Source organism: Cokeromyces recurvatus, assembly GCF_025118155.1.
Source record: "Cokeromyces recurvatus strain NRRL 2243 chromosome Unknown BX663scaffold_3, whole genome shotgun sequence".
Classification (NCBI taxonomy): Eukaryota; Fungi; Mucoromycota; class Mucoromycetes; order Mucorales; family Mucoraceae; genus Cokeromyces; species Cokeromyces recurvatus.
The window spans coordinates 961741-981511 of record NW_026251389.1 but is presented as its reverse complement, the minus strand read 5'-3'; the positions used below and the strand labels follow the sequence as shown (position 1 = coordinate 981511).

The following is a 19771-nucleotide window of genomic DNA, read 5'->3' as shown; positions in this document are numbered from 1 at the left end:
TATTTCTTATTTTTGCATACAATATTTTATTTTATTTTATATAGAATATGCCTATCAGGCGTAATTTCGAAAGATCAAAGTGATATAAGCCTTCTAAAGTTGCCATCTCTTCTGATAAAAGTGTTATTATAAATACTCCTGGCGTAATATGTGAGAAAGGCGTTACAGGTCTAATGTTATACAAGCTTAAAGCTGTTTATAAATAAAAATAACTCAATAAAAGAAAGAAAGAAAGAAAGAAAGAGATGATGGTAAAGTCTCTGAAGACACTGAAAAAGTAGATATTAACATTGGTACAAGAGGCTAATATTTTCTTCGGTTCATTAGGAAATTTATGTATATGTTAAATAAACGTGGTATGATAGGGCGATATTTAGTTATAGATAATGCTTCAATTTATAAAATTATTAAATTATATGAGTAAAGTTATTTTTTTTTCTAAATATAATTGAATTATTTTAAAGCTAGTACAAAAAAGAGGTATTCTTGTCTCCACAGAAAATATTACCAGCAATATCACGGATTCCACAAAGAAAATTACTGTCGATAATTATTTAGGATAGAACAAGCATTCAGTGTCATCTTTTGGTACATACTTGGTTTTTTGAACCTATACTTTAATTTGATATGTAAATTAAAATTTTAAGAGGCGTAAAATAAAAGATCTATACTCAAAATACAATTGAAATGTTTGCAAATGTTGATCATACTAAAGATATTTTTAATCATGAAATTTTAAAATTATACTTCAATTTTAAATATAGAAAGCCGATGTACTACGAAATTTAAGCAAAAGGATGACTCATAAAGTAATTTTATTATTCGAGAATCTGTGTAATGATCACATGAATTTTATCCTTTATAACATGAAGGAACTAAGCAGGATTTTTTTTTTAGCAGCTTTTACTCTTATATATTATACTGTTAATGTCTAACCCTAAGCATATTGATCTTTATTCTCAAAAATATTTTTTGGCTTGTACCATTGGCGGTATTCTTGCTTGTGGGTAAATACCTTCTAAACTGTATATCTATTGTATTATAACGATTTTTATATGTAGTCCGACACATTCTTTGGTAACGCCTTTAGATTTAGTTAAGTGTCGCTCGCAGGTAAGGATTATTAGAGTTCTTACTAAAAAGTAAATTATAACTTCTTTTTTTTTCTTTTCTTTTCTTTTCTTTTCTTTTCTTTTCTTTTTCTTTTTTTTTTTTTTTTTTTTTTTTTTTTTTTTTTTTTTGCATAAATATAGGTAAAACCAGGAATATATAAAAATGTGTTTGATGGTTGGAAAAACATTACAAAAACCGAAGGCTTTCGTGGCATTTTTACAGGAATTGGGCCTACAGCCATTGGCTATTCCTTACAAGGTGCAAGTAAATATGGTTTCTACGAATTTTTTAAATACAAGTATTCTCAAGTAATTGGTGAAGACAACGCACATAAATATCGTACAATTGTATATCTTACAGCCTCTGCCTCTGCTGAATTCATTGCTGATATTTTTCTTTGTCCAATGGAAGCATTAAAAATCAGAATGCAAACTACAATACCTCCCTATGCTACGACAACTGCTGAAGGGCTTAAAAAGATTATGGCTTCAGAAGGTATCTATGGGTTCTATAAAGGCCTTGTTCCCCTTTGGTCTCGGCAAGTGCCTTACACAATGGTCAAGTTTGCTTCTTTTGAAAAAACTGTTGAAGTGCTTTACAAAACATTTTTATCTAAGCCTAAATCAGAATATAACAAGCTTCAACAATTAGGTGTTAGTTTTGCTGGTGGTTACATTGCTGGTGTTTTCTGTGCTGTTGTCTCCCATCCTGCTGATGTGTTAGTTTCTAAATTAAATAATCAACCAAAGGCTGCCCCTGGTGAAAGGCAGGCTAATGCTATGGATATGTTCAAAAAGTTAGGTATGCGAGGACTATGGACTGGTCTTGGCCCTCGTATTTTTATGATTGGTACCTTGACTGCACTTCAATGGGGAGTTTATGATACTTTTAAGGTTATGGTCGGTTTACCTACAAGTGGTTAACATTAATCAATTAATAAAAAAAAAAAAAAAAGATGCTACTGTGTATACTCTATCTCTATACAAGCTGCTTGCTTTCACTAATATAGATACATGCAGATATATTCCTGTAACAATTTTTTTTTTAAGAAAAAAAATTATAAAAGTGATTTATTATTATTTTATTGTTTAAATATTTGTATACACACGCATATTTTTACCAATTCTATTTCTATACTTATATTTAATATTGTTTGTATAGACATAACATCTTTTCACTTAAGTATCGTTTGCATTCATTATGGATATACAGATAATGACATATGTATTGCTATTGCTTTTATATTTATATATTTTATTGTCTATATTAATTTAAAATAACATTACGATTATTGTATACTTTTTTAATTGTTTCTAAAGTCTTTTTTTTTTTTGGATATTATTTGTCTTGTATATATCTTTCAATTTTCTTAAACACGACTGACTTTAGCTGATGATCATTCATATGCTCTGTTCCACGGATTTTGAAAACCTCAGCAAATGTAATACATGTACGGAGATGAAGACCATATTCATTTGCTATATCAATTTTATCTCTTTTACGAACTATACTGAAGGCTTGACCAGATCCCTTACTTCCTTTTGGTTTATCCTCAAGGAATTGTCTATATGCAGTTTCGCATGCTTTTTTAAGCTCACCATTTAAAAGCAATGCGTAAATATATCTATTCCAGTTTTGTTCATCGAAGCAGTACTCGTCTTGTGTAAGTTGGTTCCAAAGATCTTCAATGTCGGTATACCGGTCTTGTTCAATAAGTGTATCTAAATAGATGGATAATGCAAAAGGAGTAGCTTGTATTGGTATAGGTTTGGCCGTTTCTATACTTTCAGCATCGTGATCTAAAAAGAGCAAATTCGAATAATCATAGTTTTGTTTTGGTAAAGGGATCCTAGGTAAAAGGGGGTCAAGCCCTTCTATGAAATCCTTATCAGGTGTTCGGTTATAGAGTAATTTCCATAATGTTTCTACGGCTTCAAAACGATTTTCATGTTTAAATAAGTTCATTAGAATTGTATATGCTGGAACAGAAACAGGTACTGATAAATTAATCATAGTATTAAACAGATTTTTAGCCTTGCTATATCTTCCATCATTCATGTAAGCCTCCATAAGAGGTGTAAATAAGAAAGATGAAAGGGCTGTATTCCTTTTGATAGGTTTTCGGGCTTTGTTTAGAATATCTTCAATAGTATCAGGAATTGTTTTTATATAAGTCCGGGTTGAACCAAAACATTTGTCTCGAAGCAAATTATGCTCATCTAATATATATTCTACTTTTGATCTTTTAATTATTCCCTGTAGGGTTGACTCGGCATACTCTAATTCATTTGCGTCAACACAGCCCTTGATTAAAATACCCCAAGATATAATCGATGGTTCAACACCAGCATCAATCATACGTTTTAATGCATCTCTTCCATCTTCAGGTCTATCATTCTCAAAGTAAGTTTGCATCAAAATAGTCCATGAGACGGTTTTAGGAGTGACATTATTTGACATTGTACTCATTAATGCTTCTACTGCCTTCACATCTTTTCGTCTTGAATAAAAATTCATCAAGATACCATAAGTAAATTCATTAGCAGGTACGTTTGCGTTCGACATATGCTTGTATGTTTCTAATACTTTATCCATCTCGTTCCGTTTAGCATAGACATAAAGTAAGGCATTATAAATATAGGTATTAGGCCTAAATTGTGTCTTGCATAACTTAAAAATGTTTTCAGTGCCTTCAATATCTCCAGCTTTAGCATATGCCTCCATTAAAATAGAATATGTATGTGAATTGGGTTTTACGTTTGCCTGAGACATCATAGAGGCTACTTTGTGCGTGTTCAAAACATCACCCTGCCTTGCGTAATAAGCCAATAAAGGGGTAAATGTCCTTGGTTCAAGATGTATCATATTTTTTGACATATAGTCTAAAAGTTCAACAGCTTCTAGAATATAATCATCTTGAATAAGCCCTTTAATGATTAAATTATATGCTTGTCTTGCTACTGCTGCTCGACGTAATGCTTGCTTTTTCAATAATGGTAGAAATTCCATAACAGACTCGTGATCATGAAGTTTAATAAAGCATTCAATCAATGATGACAATACATATTCATTGGGTTCAAAATTATATGTTTTCACCATTGTATCGATCAGTCTCCTTACATTAGTAAGATCTCCCTGTTTTGCATACATATCGATAAGAATACTAAAAGTTATACTATCAGGCTTCAATCCTGCCTCATTCAGCATGTCATACACTTTATGTGCATCTTTGACACTAGCGTCTGGTTTTTTATGAGCATAAACATCGATTAAGGCATTATAGGTAACAAGGCTAGGTGTGATTTTGTCTATGTTCACCATTTCATTAAAAAGTTCCATAGATCGTTCAACATTACCAGCTCTTCCCACTTTGTGTATTAATGCTGTTAGCATTCGCAATGAACGTGGAATCTTCTTTTTTACCATGATATCATTAATTTCTAGGGCATATTCTGGTCGGCCTACACTTGTGAAATATATAATCATTTCTTTATAAAGTATTGGGTCTAATACTTTTGTCTTGCCACCTACATTCATACCAATTTTAGTCCATACCCAATCCCATACTTCCTCAACCATGTCATCTGAAAAACCTGCCGATCGAATATTATCCATTAATATGAATGTTATATTTTGACCAGGCTGCATGTTAAGGTCTAACATTTTCTTATAAAGATCCATAGATTTTCTAGCAACCACCTCTGACCCAATATCTTTTTCATAAAGCTGATAGGATGCCAGCACAACATTAAATGGTTTTTGTGCCATTGGCGAATTTGGTATTATCAAACGCAGGTCTTTAATCAAGTCTTGGAAAACGCTTTCCATTGCTTCAATTTTTCCATTACGGCCCAATAAACGCATCATTAAAAGCTTTTCTCTTTGTCCCACTTGATACCCAAGTTGTTTCATATCTTCTACTAATGATAAGATATACTCTAGTGATTGCTCATTGCTTGACTTCGAATGGGTAAATAATTTGATGAGTTGTCTGTATTGATTATTGAAGATGAATTGGTGAGCTTTACGTTGCTTTAAATCAATATAACATTCCCAAGCAAGTTCTGGACTACCCTTTCGTATTAAAATGACAATTTTGTCAAATAATAACTGCGCTGTCGAAATCTTGGACTGATCTAACGCAGCAGATAAAACGGCTTCATAATCTCTGTTAAATAGTACTGAACTAGTTGATATTCCTCTAGCTGTTCCTAATTCTAAATTAAATGACAAGGATCTAAAAACACAAGATTTAGACTTTAAGTGATAAAAGTGCTTGTTGAGATCACTAACATCGTTTTTTGTTAGCCTATTGCTGTATGTATAAGATTTATTCATTACAAAATATCGCTTAAGCTGCATTTGCTGTGTACATTCTTTTTTCCATGCTGAATTAAGAATATTTATTTTTTTGAATTTGCATTGACACCTCTATAATACATTAGTTTTTTCAAAACAAACACACACAAAAAAAAAAGTGGGGTAAAAACATATAAATATATATTTTCGACATACTTGGCTTTGTTTATAGCATACTGAAATTGTAGAAGGTATCATTTATAATGCAAATGAATGGAAATTATATTAATAAGAGGGGCAAAATATACAAAACTAAACAAAAATAATAATAATAAAAATGTCCCTGTCTGGCACCTGTCATAAACAAAAAATAGACATATTTATATTCATACATATACTACGCGGAATATAAAAATTTGTTTACTATATAATAATTTTTAGCTACCAAGTAAAATATAATTTGTTCATTTCTGATGTCTAAGGAAATTAAATTCGAAAAGTCATCAATACACAATATATAGGATTCGGAGACATTAATAGTCAGTATGAACAAAAAAGTATGTTTTTGCATTATATAGAGTAAAGTGTTATTATATTCTATATAATTAGAAATAAAGTGAATCCTATAACAACACTAATCAATAATTTCAAATCTGGATATTTTTACGTTCTAAATCAATTCCAGAATGTGAACTTATTAACATCCTAGCATTTTGACATTTCAACGTGACTAGATCCTAAAATGGCAATTCTTTAACATTCCAAGATCTTACAATCTGTAGATTCCAATAGGACCTGTGATTAAGATCTTAGGGCCTCTGGATTATGATGTATTAAAACAAGGTTCCATCTTATCATATCATATTTTGTTAAAATACGATTTCTATAGAGAACGCATAGTTTCCTATTCCTAGTAATTTTATTTCTATTTCAATATATTTCTTTTTTATATTTAGTCCAAAATCCCTTTTATTCTAATCAACTTTTTTATTATTTCAAGTTATTTTTCTTGATTTTATTTACAATATTAAATATATCATCCCTTATCATGAATAGTGCTTTGATATTAGAGATGATGAATTATATTAAATTCATAGTTATTCTTCGAGAAGTTAGCAAGTCACTAAACCATACCTACTGCCTACTTTAAACGAAGAAACACAGTGATTAATCTCTATTTTACTACATAAAGGGTATATATGAATGCACCATACATTTCATATTTATACTTTAAATAAGTTATGCATCATACTTTTGCTTGTCTTTTTTAATTGCTTGTATCGCATTCTAGCTGTTTTACCATTCGTTTTAATTATAATAAAATATATCATCTGATGTAGTCCTCAAGACAAAGACATACTCTTCAGACGTAGAAATCAATAAATATGTGTAGTTTTTTTTTTTTTTTTGAATGAGAATAGTTTCACAAAAACTATAGATCAAAGTATGTTTAAACAATTTTAATAAACAAGAATGAAAATAATCCATTCATATTTGCTGTTTTGTGTGTTAAAAAATTGGTTTTAGTTCGTACTTTAGCAAAGTGCACCTTATTAAAGAATCATATTTTAAAAATGCATAAAAGTACTCTTATAATATTAAATAAAGAAATAGTGAAATAATGAAAATTAGCTTTTAATTGCCTTGTTAAATAGTCAGTATTAGGCTTATCATTTATAGTCTTTGTCTTTATTACTAAGGAATACAACAATCCCAATTCTAATCATTTGAGCTTTTATTAAATAAAAAAAACTTATTGACATGTCGTTTCGTCACTTCTTGAGGTGCGAGATAATATCAGACAAAGACTATATTTAAGTTTTCATGTGATTTATTATCAATAATTAAGTTTGTATGAAAACAGGGACATCGTGACGATAGCAATGATGTATAAGTGTTGTCTCTTAATTTCCCCGTGTTATCAACTAATTATGCCGACTTCTTCTATATTCACAATTGATACATAGTTTTGACTTTTTTCCTTCTAGATTCTAAATCCTTTATCGTTGGTTTGAATTTTCTATTATTCTGACCATTTATTTTAAATGGCAGATTGTATTCCACTTCTATTAACTGCTTATTTATTTCTTTATTACTAAACTGTACATTTATTGTGAGATTTAATAGAAGAGTTAAACTATAAATCATAAAAAACTCGGCGATTTATAGATATAATCTTATCCTTCCAAATTTTAAAGAAAGGTTAAAAAAAGCCTGTTCTTTATAAATTTCCTCTTTCCCCATTATTATTATTTAAATTTCAGTTACCAATGATATTTTTCTACATTTAAATTCAGTTTTGTTTTAGACGCGTCAATAAAAATTTAGAGATCTATCATTTGATTTTGTAGTCGAAAGAAGTAATGTAAGAGACAAAACTATTGAGACTATTTTAGGCCGACTTCTTTTTTGAAGGCATCTATCCCAATATGAGGTAGCATTTCTTATCCATACTTTACAGTATTTTGGTGTAACTGACCTGTATGCTTCTGCAACTCGTGGAGTCAGCTCGTCTCTTTTCTTCAACGGGTTTCTTCTAATATTGCTCTTGAATTTAGCTTAATATTCTTCTATAGGATTAAGAAAGGGCAAATAAGAAGGGAGAAACAACGATTTATACCCACAATCATTGATAGCCTGAACCACAAAACGTGCATGGTGTATTTTACAGTTATCCATGACAATAAAGTGGCCCTTCATATCATTTTGATCCAGAACATCCATAACCGCCCCCCCCCACAAACTTGACAATATGAAATGAAATTGTTCCTTTCTTTGATGGCTTTGACTTAATTTCTTAAGTGATAGCCTTTCGAGGGGGGGGGTTCACTTACAGTGGTATATAAATTTTTCAGAATCTTCTGGCCAGAAGATTTTAATGAAAATCTACCGGCTTCAACTTCTTCCTGCAAACGTAAGACTGTTACTTCTAAGCGCTGGATTCTTGCTGTCAACAAAGCAGCATTACTGTTACTGGTAACAGTTTTTCCTCTATTATGTTGTCAAGTACTAGAAGCAGTTCTGATAACAGGTATTTGATGAGTATTATTATTTGAGGTAGACATTTTGAAAGGTAAAAGATAAAAGTTAGTGCAAAAAAGTATAGAAATAATATAACCATATTGCTCAGATTTCTTACACTGTATATAGCGTTTGCTGCTATTTAATAATTTATTTCGTTCCATTTCAAAAGCGGATCGAGATTTTTTTTTTTTAACTTCTAATCTTATTTTCTTATTATGGATGTTCTCTTTAATATTAATAGCTATTACTTTTTTTTCATAACTTACAGATCTTTATAGATTATTTGATGTTGGAAGTATGTATATCATTTTGTACATAAATATGTTTTTTTTAATTTTTCTCTTTCCTTGGATCAAAAACAACAAATAAATAAATATGTATATGCTCGTCTTTATTATACAGCAGCATTTTTTGATTCACATCTACTATTATACAACAAAGACTTGTATTATTTATCTATTGATGAAGGTATATCTAATAACACTTTTATCTTTAATTATTTCAACATTTGTATTAACAATTTTTTATACAATAGGGAGGCCAAGTACAAGTGTACGTTACTCAATATAACTTTAAAAGATACAGGAAACAAAACTAGTATTCTGTTCTGTATGATAGTCTTTGTAGTCTTGGGGCTGTTTTCTCTAAATATTCCTCCAAGCAATGGCCAGGTTATCAATAGAATATGCATTCAAGGTAAGTGTGATTTTTTACATGTAATGCTTATAGCATATTTTTGGTTTTTCACTATTTATTATTATTATTATTATAATTGTTTTATATGTACCGATTTTTTATGTAATAAATAAATAAATAAAAAATAAACAAAAAGCCACATTTTTTTGTAATGTCCAATAAAGAAAGGCAATAAAGAAGCCTATTTAATATAAATAAAGTCTAAAAGGGAATAATATACCGTCTATATAACCCAATAATGTATAACCATGTATTGATGAGTTATGAAGCATAAAACCAGTGATAAAAAGTATGGTATTTAAAGTATTAGTAAATGAAAAGCAATTATAAACTACAGGATTTAAACAAAATATGTATATATCTTATAGAAAACAGTACAGGAAATGTATAATCTCTATATATATCCTGTAGAAAAAAGCACAGGATTTGTCTATTTTCTGATTATATCCTGTAAAAAATATACTCAGATGATTGCAGTAGATCTCTTCTTTTTATTTGATCATGCTGTTTTTCATGAAGATGATTGCGGAAGTATTATGGATGAAGAAGGAAGAAAAGCAACGTACAGTTTTTGTAGAAAAAAATCCATTTAAATAGAAAAATTTAACAGAAAGAAAATACATCAAAAATCAAAAAAAACAAGTGTTCTCTGATGTTTAAATGGAAGATCCTAACACCATAAAAAAAAAGGACTACATGATACAATTTTTATACTGATAAGGATAGAGAAAGATACTTTTACATATAAATAATAACAATAGCTATTTATTTTTTTCATTGGGAGAATGATGTTGTGGGATGCCTTGAAAAAAAAAAGAAGAAACAAGAAAAGAGAATATCAATAGCAATTTTCTAGTAAGTGCTAATTAATCTTGGAATTGCAACGTCTGGTTGATTACAGCTTCTTTCCATTGTAGCATTTTACTGATTTGTTTGATGTGTTTGATAAGTAATCTTGGCATGCTTGGGCAATGGAAAGACACATGAATCTTTCTAAAATAGTTCTGTTTGAAGACAAATAGTTCCTCAAAATATATGCAGTTGTCTAAATCAATTAAACATAAACACTATTAGCCTATTGTGTTAAAAAGTGATTGATATATGTATATAAATATTTGGCTATCCTAGAAGCGGGCACAGAGTATTTTCTTGGGAGTACTGGTAGGCAAATCAATAATAATATTCAAAATATTAGAATATAATTTATTAATATCAGAGGTTTTTTTTTTTTTTTTTTTTTTTTTTTTTTTTTTTTTTTCATTGTTGCATTAACTTTAGTTCCACCAGAGAACTTGATGAAAACTGTGGATATTTTTTTGCTATTTACTTTCATAACGTCACCATCCCATCTACATCTGCCTGTTTGGCAATATTCATTTTCGATCCAGTCTAAAGCAACTACATCATTGTTTGCTAAAAAAAAAAAAAAAAAAAAAAAAAAAAGCTGATATATAATGTAGATGATAGTATGGATGCAGGAAGCACGTTCTTCAGTTGCTCGTAAAGGTGAATTGTTTGGACTATCCATTAAATCGAGATTACAATAATAATAAAGTAAAAGGTGAGTTTTTATAGTTTCAGTCAAAAGATACCGTGTTTACAAATGATGAATAGTTGTTGTTTTGAATGCAAAAGATAAGGAAAGAGAAAACAGAAAAGACAAGTGTGTGAAAACTCTGTATAGTTTATTAAAAGAAAAAAAAATACAAACATAGTACAAAAGAAAAATAATATGGAAAAATGATAAGGGCTATTTATATGCTTTTTGCTTGCAAGGTAAGTGATATTAATAAAAGTATGATTTGGATAAATAAATACTGATATATTAAAGCATTGTGCATAAATGTTGTCTCCGTATAATCCTGCTTGCAATATGATATATCTTTATCTTTTTTCTCCTTTAGCTGTCGCTGTTACTAATTATTATTTCTGGCGTAAGCAACGCGTTCATATTAATTCACAATGAATATTCTAGCTATAACCAATACCAATTATTTATATGCTACTATTATTATTATTATCCTCTAGGATGTTATTACATAACAATATTCAACATTATAGATGTATGCATAATATGTATAACTTATGTAAGTGATTATGTAATTGAGTATAACAGTCATAATCCTATTGAATTCTTATTATTACATAATATTATTTTTTTTTAATGCTCGAATACTCTAACAATGACTGTTATTAAAACTGAATATTGTATAATGAACATCATGCTGTAAAGTACAATATACTAGTCTTATTTGAATAACATCTATCACCTCCATTTGAAAATAATTACTTAATTGCTGCCGAAGATATCAAATTTGCAATTTCCAATCTTCCTCTTAACAAAGCTCAAGGAGTTGACCATATTACTAGTGATATGCTTAAACCTATTGCTTCTCCTTTATCAAATATAGTATACAAACTTTTTTGCTTATGTTAGCAGTGATCATATACTCAAACTAATTGACGTGTAGCACAAGTTATCCCTATTTATAAGAAAGGCAACTCCATGGGTTCTAGTGACTTCAGACTGATTAGTCTTATGTTTATATTCAGAAAAATATTAGAATGATGTTTACAACCCTTACTTAAACAACAGGGTCCTACTATCGATATTGCTTAGAGTAGTTTCCACTCTAAACGGGAAGCACTAGATCAATTCCTTTGTCTTGTCAAAATATATCACATTATGAAAAACTTACTCTATTGATTCGGTTCTCACATTTTTGGACAAAAAATATACGTATGACATAGTTGATAGACAATATATATGTCATACACTATGGCAGACTAGAGTTGTCATAATGTCATGTTTCTTAATTAAACATGCAGATCATAAAATTATTGAACGAATTCTATCTAGATTCCACTGAAACTCTCTTGTTCCACTTTATCAAATAATATTAAAACCTTCTAACACTTCATTATCCTTAACATATCTTATTAGGTCGTAACTAACACCTTTCTGACTCGCATCTTATCTCAGACTTCTTTAACAATTCTTATAAATACCCTCATTAACTTAAATTCATAAATAGAATGATTGACTTTAGAACTATTGTTCGGTCTCGTTGACGTTTTTTTTTTTTTTTTTTTTTTTTTTTTTTTTTTTTTAATATTTTTTATTTGATATTTTACAAGAAATATCACATGTGTATATAATGATGTATTACATAATATCCTATAATATACAGATCAGAGTCATGAAGAACCAAATGATATTATAGTTATTAGTTGTAGACTGTATGGATACAATATTATTTGATTTCAGTTTATAAGACATTCCTGTGATGAGAAAAATAATATTATATTAAATACTAACGTTACGAGATAATGATAAGCCAAACAATAGTGTAAAGAGTTATTAATGGTAAAGATATATATGAATTATAGATTGTGCCTATTAGTCATATATACACATTATTATAATATTATCTAATATAGTAATTTATGAATACAATCATATACTATCCTATTTATACATTATACACTATAATGATATTCATTCAAGTAGTACATTAAGGAATGAATATAATACAAAGCATCTTCCTTATATCACTCACAAATATAAACAAGCGAGATCTCATTATTTGGTTTCAAGAAAAATAGCCGAACCGGCTAGATCAAGCACGAATACGAATAATTTAATTTTTTATTAGAATTGAGTTAACTGAGATTAATTCTCAATCAGGGCAAAGATTAGAGAGCTCAAACAAAATAACTTTAATCATTTTATGGGAAAATATTCTTCTTTCATTCTGTTCCTGTCGCGAAGTGACCCGTTCTCCACAAGATATAAATAAGGATCCATTTTGTACTCATTTGAAGAATCAAATTGTTTTTTCTTTAATAAAAATATCATACAAAGTTTTCACAAATTTTATTCTGTCTCTTCTTATATTTTTCAAAAGCATCAACCTCACTTCTTTTTAATGGCTTCATCATCCAAGAGTTTTTTAGGACAAGGAATATTTTTTTTTGTCAAAGCATCCCCAATTTTAAGGTGAGATAATACTATCATTGAAATTTGAGTATTAGTATCGCAATTGCTAATTTGAAACTAAAGGCGTAAGGTCATTTAAAAGTTTGGTGAAAACCCATATTTTATAATACATATTGTTGCTCTACAGTTAATGTAATGTTTTAAGAGCCTATAGAAGGTGATACAGGATTTAGCTTTATTGACCAATAAATACATTGACAGCATATAATTACCTGCATTGTGGAGCATGAAGTTTAGAAATATTTTATAGATTAATAAACTTTGAGCCACATAGAACATGACAGATAAATACACTTTTTAATAAAACATGCTTCAATTTATGTTTATTGCTGATGATTTAATGATATTCTTCAGACGCACTTGTAATATATATTTATATATATATATATATGCATCAAAAGTATAAACAGGCCATGTATTGCTTATGGAATCACTACTACATTAACTTAATAGCCGTAATATTTGAGGTGGGGGAGGGGGAAGATAGGGAAGATATATTTACTAAAATACTTTTAACGATATATTGTTATAATAATAGTTGATATTTAATTAATACCTGTATATATAGAATTTACCCAAACATGTAAGTTATATTTAATAAAACAGTCGAAAATTATGAGCAAAGGATTCATTTTTTTGATAAGAAGAAAGATGAGGAATTAACTCTTTAAAAGAAAAAAAAACTTTAAATGAATGAGATCCTGCCAATACAGAGCATATTGCTAATCTACTATATCAATTACTAAGCCTATATTTAGATAGAATGTATATATACCTTTTCTTAAAATAATAACACATTTTTTATATTTTAGGAAAGTTATATTGTGTTCGAAAGTGTACTTATATTAATCATTATAGATAAATAAAATTAAGAAGCCCAATTGAAGAATGGGGGCCTCGTTATAACTATCATTACTACTACTTTCCCCTCTATCCATTGAATAAGTCTAGTTGATTTTAAGGAATAGAGTTAAAAGAGAAAAATATACTACTTCTTGATGCAACAAGGAATATATATATATATATAATAATAATCCTAGACATATGTTTGAAGGCTTTATTAGTTTATCTGTAAAATGTATCGAGAATTGTCTATAAGAGTATCCTATTTAAATCGAAATTTTTTATGCTACGTTTTTTTTTTCCTGAAAAGTGCGTCATATTAAAATGTGGTGATACCTTGAGAACAGGTATAATCTACAAATAATTTTGTGTAAAACTAATGCTATATGTATACATATATTAGTACCAAAATACAAAAGAGATTATATTTAACTGCTTCCTTTCCTTTACTTATATATACGCCTTGGAATTACTTCTATAGGAATGATATTCTATTCATAAACAAATAAAATAGTTATACGTAAATGAAGATTAGACACATGCTTGAAATACACCCACATGGTCATTGGTAGTACTTTATTGTATCATAAGCGGTCAACGTTATATTTTTAACCTACATTGTACAAATCACTATTTGTCATCTTGCAAATCTATACATAATATAGTCTGATTTCAATCATAGCATATACATAACGGATTGAGTATTCAAATCTATGATAAACGAAGATCAATAGCATATTTTAAGAAATAAATTCAAAAGCGTTATAACAGCTTTTCTTTTTCGATTTAATTCAGTTTGAATTTTAAACTACGCTTCCTGTGTATAACATCTATTTTATATGCTTCCTTCATTCATATTATATCTCATATAAGAAATACAGTATACGTTCTCTTCGAATCTATTTTAGATTGTCCATTTTCATCGCATGATATGCAATTAGTTAGCAGGGGACTATGTTACACGGTGTTCCATAAAAAGAAGCGATTTGTATATACATCAAAATGAAAAGAATAATTGATAAAGAAGTATAACATACATGTATGCTTCAGAAAAAAAAAAGTAACCAAGCAAAGAAAAATAAAAACACGAGATTTTTACCTTTCACAAAAAAAAAAAAAAAAAAAAAAATTATGTATATACAAAAAGAATAAGAAAAACAAATATGATTTATAGCATTTGTAACACTGTCAATTTCTGTTAAATATGTAGTTTATAGTCTTAAAGGAATGTGTATCAAAATAATACTAGTAAGATATTTTAGTAATGAGTGTTGATTAGATTAAAGTTTATATATGTATCCCATTTTTGATTTGTTAGATGTATCGTATTTGAATCCTACTCTGCCACCTTTATAATTGACAATTATCCTTGCATGTAAATCATAAATTAATTCTTTTCTTTTTCTTTCTGTTACTAAGGTGTATTAAAAGATAACCTATATATTTATATATGAATAACAATTGCAAATTATTCTAAAAAAACGCTTATTTCAAAGAAACTACCAATGTGCTAAATTCAAAAAACTAACAAATCACTTTCATAATGAAAATACCGTATAAGATTTAAAAGTCCATTCTGTAAAATGTAACGCTAACGAATATATTATGAGCTCCGTTAAGTGAAGTACAAAAAAAAAAAACCTTGTTACATCAATTTTTCAAATGAAGCAAAGATCAGTTTCTTTCACATCTTATTGGACTTTTATATAAGATAAACGTAACTAAATTTTTTTCTTTTTTTTTTTTAAACAATTTTAGCTTTTTTTTTCTACAATTAAATAAAAAAAAATATGTCTGAACTACAGCTAGATGAAAAGAAAAGTGTTTCTTTGGACGACAAGCATTTAGATGATACTCAAACAATATATGAAGATAAAGAAAAGGCAAATAATTTATCACCAGAGTTGATAGCTGCCGAAAAATCCTTAATTAGAAAACTTGATTTCATTTATGTTATGCCTTGTATTGCTGTTCTAAATTTCTTACAGGTATTCATCATTCTATAATAGTTATGGTAGTTTAAATGTGACTAACACAGTCAACTAGTTTTTCGATAAATCAGCATTAAATTATTCTAATGTACTTGGTATTAAAACAGATACTCATATTGATGATAAGCAGTTCAGTTGGTTAGGTTCTATTTTTTATCTCGGTTACTTAATTTACCAAGTTAGATAATGACATGGAGGTTGATTTCTTACACGAATACTAACTGTTACATATTATTTAGGTTCCTAATACTTACTTTATTCAAAGATTACCTATTGGAAAGTATATTGGTACACTTATCGTCATATGGGGTGTCGTACTTACGGTGACATGTCTTGCTAAAAACTTTGCTCAGTTAGCTGCTCTTCGTTTTTTGCTTGGTTTCTTTGAAGCTGGTATCTATCCTTGCTGTATTATGATTATCAGTTCTTTATATCGTCGTAAAGAACAAGCTGGTCGTATTGGCTTTGTTTATATTTGCAATGGTATTGCTATGGCAATTGGTGGTCTTATAGGTTATGGTATTGGCCATATGATGGGTGTTAGAGGCATGAACGCCTGGCAATGGTAAATATGAAGCAAATAAGTATTATATTTTGATATTTACTAATATATATATATATATTATAGGATTATGATTATTTTGGGTGCTGCTACTATTACTTTTGGTATCTTTTGTTTCTTTTTACTTGCTGATAATCCTGATTCTAAACTTCTTCATCTTACACCGGAGCAAAAAACGGTAGTTCATCTTCGCACATTGGATAATGCTACTGTCATTACAAAACAAATCAAATTTCATCATATGCTTGAATCGCTCAAGGAACCTCGTTACTATTGTTTTATTTTTGCTTCCCTTCTTTTCAATCTCCAAAATGGTGCTCTTAACACTTTTAGTGCTGTTATTACCGCTGGTTTTGGTTTTTCTGTAAGTAATAAGATGCTGTTATAGCAAAAAAAAAGTCAATTCTCATTCAATTTTTATATATATAGAACTTGAATGCTATTTTACTTACAGTACCTTCAGGTGTAGTTGATTGTATTTATATTGTTTTTGCTATTTGGTATAATCGTCGTTATGGTCAAACACTTCATCTTGCTTGTATTCTCCTTGGTGTTACTATTCTTGGCCTCATCTTACTTATCGTTATCCCCCTCCCTCAAGTTAAACTCCTTGGACTCTATATGTGTTGGGCCTTCTGTGCTTCTTACGTTTTGTTCTTGACCTCTATTGCTAATAATGTATCTGGTTACACTAAGAAAATTTTTTATAGCAGTTCTGTCATGGTATTTTATACAGTAGGTAACTTTGCCGGTCCTCAAATGATGGTAGCTGAACAAAAACCCTTGTACCTTGGTGGTATGATCGGCTATATTGCTGCTGATGCTATCTGTATTATTCTTTTACAGATTGCTCGTTACTACATGGATAAATCTAACAAAGAACGCATTGAAACTCCTTCAAGTGATAAAGTTCATGTAGCTGAAGACCTTACTGATAGGGAGGACCCTCATTTCATTTATAGACTTTAAAAAAAACAGAAAAAAAGAAAAAGAAAAATACACATTATAAATTCATTTTTTATACCTTCATATGTTCCCTTATTTATAATAGTCATCTAATAATTTGAATTATTATTTCGAATATATAAATAAGTCATAATACCTTCTTATAAAGAATTATATACTTTTTTACTGCTATGAAGCATATAATAAAAGGGTATCAAAGAATACTCAAAAAAAAAAAACCCTATTAGTCTTTAATAAAATACATTATTGTCCTATGCGCTTGTTTCGTATATAAAACAGTGTATCTATGATCGATTTAATGATATATATAATATTCAAAGAAATTACACATTTTAATCAATTTATCCTATTTTTTTTCCTCTAACATAAAACCTAACATTTAATCCATAATCGTATGATAAAGCTTTATTATATTCTATAAGGGAATATAACAAACTTGGGCATGTATATTATTTTCCGCACAACATCTTATAAATTTTAAATTTGTAAAACAGAAAATATTAATTTCAGGGACCACAGTTCTGGTTTGAAGTAAAATGTCTCCGCAATCTGTATCCGTGTACAGAAATTAATCCTAACCACTGAATTTACCAATAAGAATGATGTGCAACTTCAACACAAGATCAGTGTTTTTTTTCCACAAACGATAAAGTTACGTGTAACTATTTGGTATGCGGTGTAATATTACCACTATATCAAATTGTTGTGAATCAAAAATTCACCAATGTGTATTTTAGTTAAGGAATAATTTTGGCTTCAAAAAAATATCTATTTATATATAAAAGGGTGGAATAATTTTTATCAACTAATGCTTACATTATTACCAGCAAATGAAACAATTAAAAGTCTAAATATTAAACATAACAGATGAGTAAACAATAAAATCAGCACTGCAGTGTGCACGATCTTATCCTCCAGCAACTGTGTGTTTCCCTTATATTTTTGATTTTTTTTTCTTTAAATACACATTATCTACCGCTTTCTCTCAAATGATTTTTTCCAGGTTTTGTTGAGACAAACCCTAAAAAAAAAAAGACGACCGAATTTTATTTTATTTTATTATAGAAGCACTATTTTCTGGAGTGAGAAATCTTAGAATAACAATAATCTGTCTCCTCTTTGTGCCATATAATTTCATAGATAACTTTTTCAACAAATATTCATATATATTATCGTTAATAATTTATATGGGGTATTTGTAGGTTGAATTTAGACTTTACTATTGGTAGTATATTGTATTTTAATTACAAAGCGATTATCCTCTAAAATACACATTTAAAACTTCTTATTTGTACATACAACTTGGGTTAGAATTTTTTTTTTTTTTTTTACACACAAGTTGAATTTTTAGTTATAAAATATTGAAACACTATTCATTATATGTATAAATGGCGGAGGAACTGATTCTGATGTTAACAAACAAAAAAAAAAATACTAAATAGACAATAATAGAATGGTAGTGTAATAGATCACTTAAAAAGAGTCCTATTATTCTACCAAGTAGATTATTTTTGTAAACAATTAATAGCCAACTAGAAATAATTTAAGGGAAATTTTTTCTTTGTAGTTTATGTACGCAATAATAATTGTTTACATGCGACAAAATATTATCTTTATTCTATATCTATATCATCTTCTTCTCTATACAAAATCAATAGATTGTAACTTTAATCTTTAATGTTAGAAGTAAAAGTGCAGAAGATAATCCGTTTAAAATCATTTTTGCTGATACAAAATATTGTTTGAAGCTTTTAAATAAACATTATATCTTCTTTCAGGGCATAGTTTACTCTTTATTAGAAGATTTACATTGCATATCTTTAATTCATATTTTCATTGTACTATTCGGTTGAATGTATGCTTCCTCTTTAAATATTATTATTATTCTTTTTAATGTATAATAAAAGGCAACGACCTAAATTTATATAACAACGAGTGGATTTTTAACTTGCGGTGATATTGCTTTTAACGTCAGTTTGACTAAGACAGAAAAGTCAATTTGTGAAATGTATATACATTTGGGTAAATTTGATATTAGTTTATAATATAGTATAAAATAATAAAGTACTATTGTTAACAAATAATAAGGTTTAATAAAAAGACGAATAAAAAGAGCAAATATATTTTTTATATTCTTTTGATTTCTTACTATAAAAAAGAAATTACATCATAATTTGACAGTTAAATATAATAATACAGCTTCTTTTTTTCTTTATTCTTTTGAAGAAGCATTTAAATTTATGAATATTTCAGGGTAACTATAATAATGTACTATAT

General features: G+C 28.6%; 5 protein-coding genes across 5 annotated transcripts; 2 read left to right on the top strand and 3 right to left on the bottom strand.

Moving 5' to 3' along the window:
- Positions 1-907: 907 nt before the first annotated feature.
- On the top strand, positions 908-2067 carry BX663DRAFT_497163 (mitochondrial phosphate carrier protein). Its single transcript, XM_051525874.1, has 3 exons — positions 908-1007; positions 1062-1113; positions 1254-2067. Exons 1-3 carry the CDS (start codon positions 928-930, stop codon positions 2034-2036), a joined length of 915 nt encoding a protein of 304 aa, XP_051386623.1. The 5' UTR covers positions 908-927; the 3' UTR covers positions 2037-2067.
- A 345-nt stretch (positions 2068-2412) lies between these two features.
- Positions 2413-5751, bottom strand: BX663DRAFT_497162 (uncharacterized protein). Its single transcript, XM_051525873.1, has one exon. It carries the CDS (start codon positions 5473-5475, stop codon positions 2452-2454), a length of 3024 nt encoding a protein of 1007 aa, XP_051386622.1. The 5' UTR covers positions 5476-5751; the 3' UTR covers positions 2413-2451.
- Positions 5752-7818: 2067 nt separating this feature from the next.
- Positions 7819-7971, bottom strand: BX663DRAFT_409469 (uncharacterized protein; the record flags this gene model as incomplete). Its single annotated transcript, XM_051522275.1, has 1 exon — positions 7819-7971. A coding segment is annotated over one exon (153 nt), but the record flags the coding sequence as incomplete, so codon positions are not given.
- Positions 7972-9911: 1940 nt separating this feature from the next.
- On the bottom strand, positions 9912-10660 carry BX663DRAFT_466708 (uncharacterized protein; the record flags this gene model as incomplete). The annotated part of the gene is made up of 2 exons (XM_051524061.1): positions 9912-10199; positions 10406-10660. 2 exons carry the CDS (start codon positions 10658-10660, stop codon positions 9999-10001), a joined length of 456 nt encoding a protein of 151 aa, XP_051386620.1. The 3' UTR covers positions 9912-9998.
- A 5045-nt stretch (positions 10661-15705) lies between these two features.
- BX663DRAFT_497155 (major facilitator superfamily domain-containing protein) lies at positions 15706-17751 on the top strand. The gene is made up of 5 exons (XM_051525872.1): positions 15706-15963; positions 16022-16144; positions 16206-16531; positions 16595-16892; positions 16958-17751. Exons 1-5 carry the CDS (start codon positions 15766-15768, stop codon positions 17495-17497), a joined length of 1485 nt encoding a protein of 494 aa, XP_051386619.1. The 5' UTR covers positions 15706-15765; the 3' UTR covers positions 17498-17751.
- The last annotated feature ends 2020 nt before the right edge of the window (positions 17752-19771 follow it).

Excerpts from the sequence above, each read along its gene's own strand:
- BX663DRAFT_497163 (XM_051525874.1), top strand. The coding sequence starts at position 928 with ATGTCTAACCCTAAGCATATTGATCTTTATTCTCAAAAATATTTTTTG. Across the intron at positions 1,008-1,061 it reads GGCGGTATTCTTGCTTGTGG|TCCGACACATTCTTTGGTAA; the intron begins GTAAATACCTTC and ends TTTTATATGTAG. Across the intron at positions 1,114-1,253 it reads TAGTTAAGTGTCGCTCGCAG|GTAAAACCAGGAATATATAA; the intron begins GTAAGGATTATT and ends GCATAAATATAG.
- BX663DRAFT_497162 (XM_051525873.1), bottom strand. The coding sequence starts at position 5,475 with ATGCAGCTTAAGCGATATTTTGTAATGAATAAATCTTATACATACAGC.
- BX663DRAFT_497155 (XM_051525872.1), top strand. The coding sequence starts at position 15,766 with ATGTCTGAACTACAGCTAGATGAAAAGAAAAGTGTTTCTTTGGACGAC. Across the intron at positions 16,532-16,594 it reads GGCATGAACGCCTGGCAATG|GATTATGATTATTTTGGGTG; the intron begins GTAAATATGAAG and ends TATATATTATAG. Across the intron at positions 16,893-16,957 it reads CCGCTGGTTTTGGTTTTTCT|AACTTGAATGCTATTTTACT; the intron begins GTAAGTAATAAG and ends TTATATATATAG.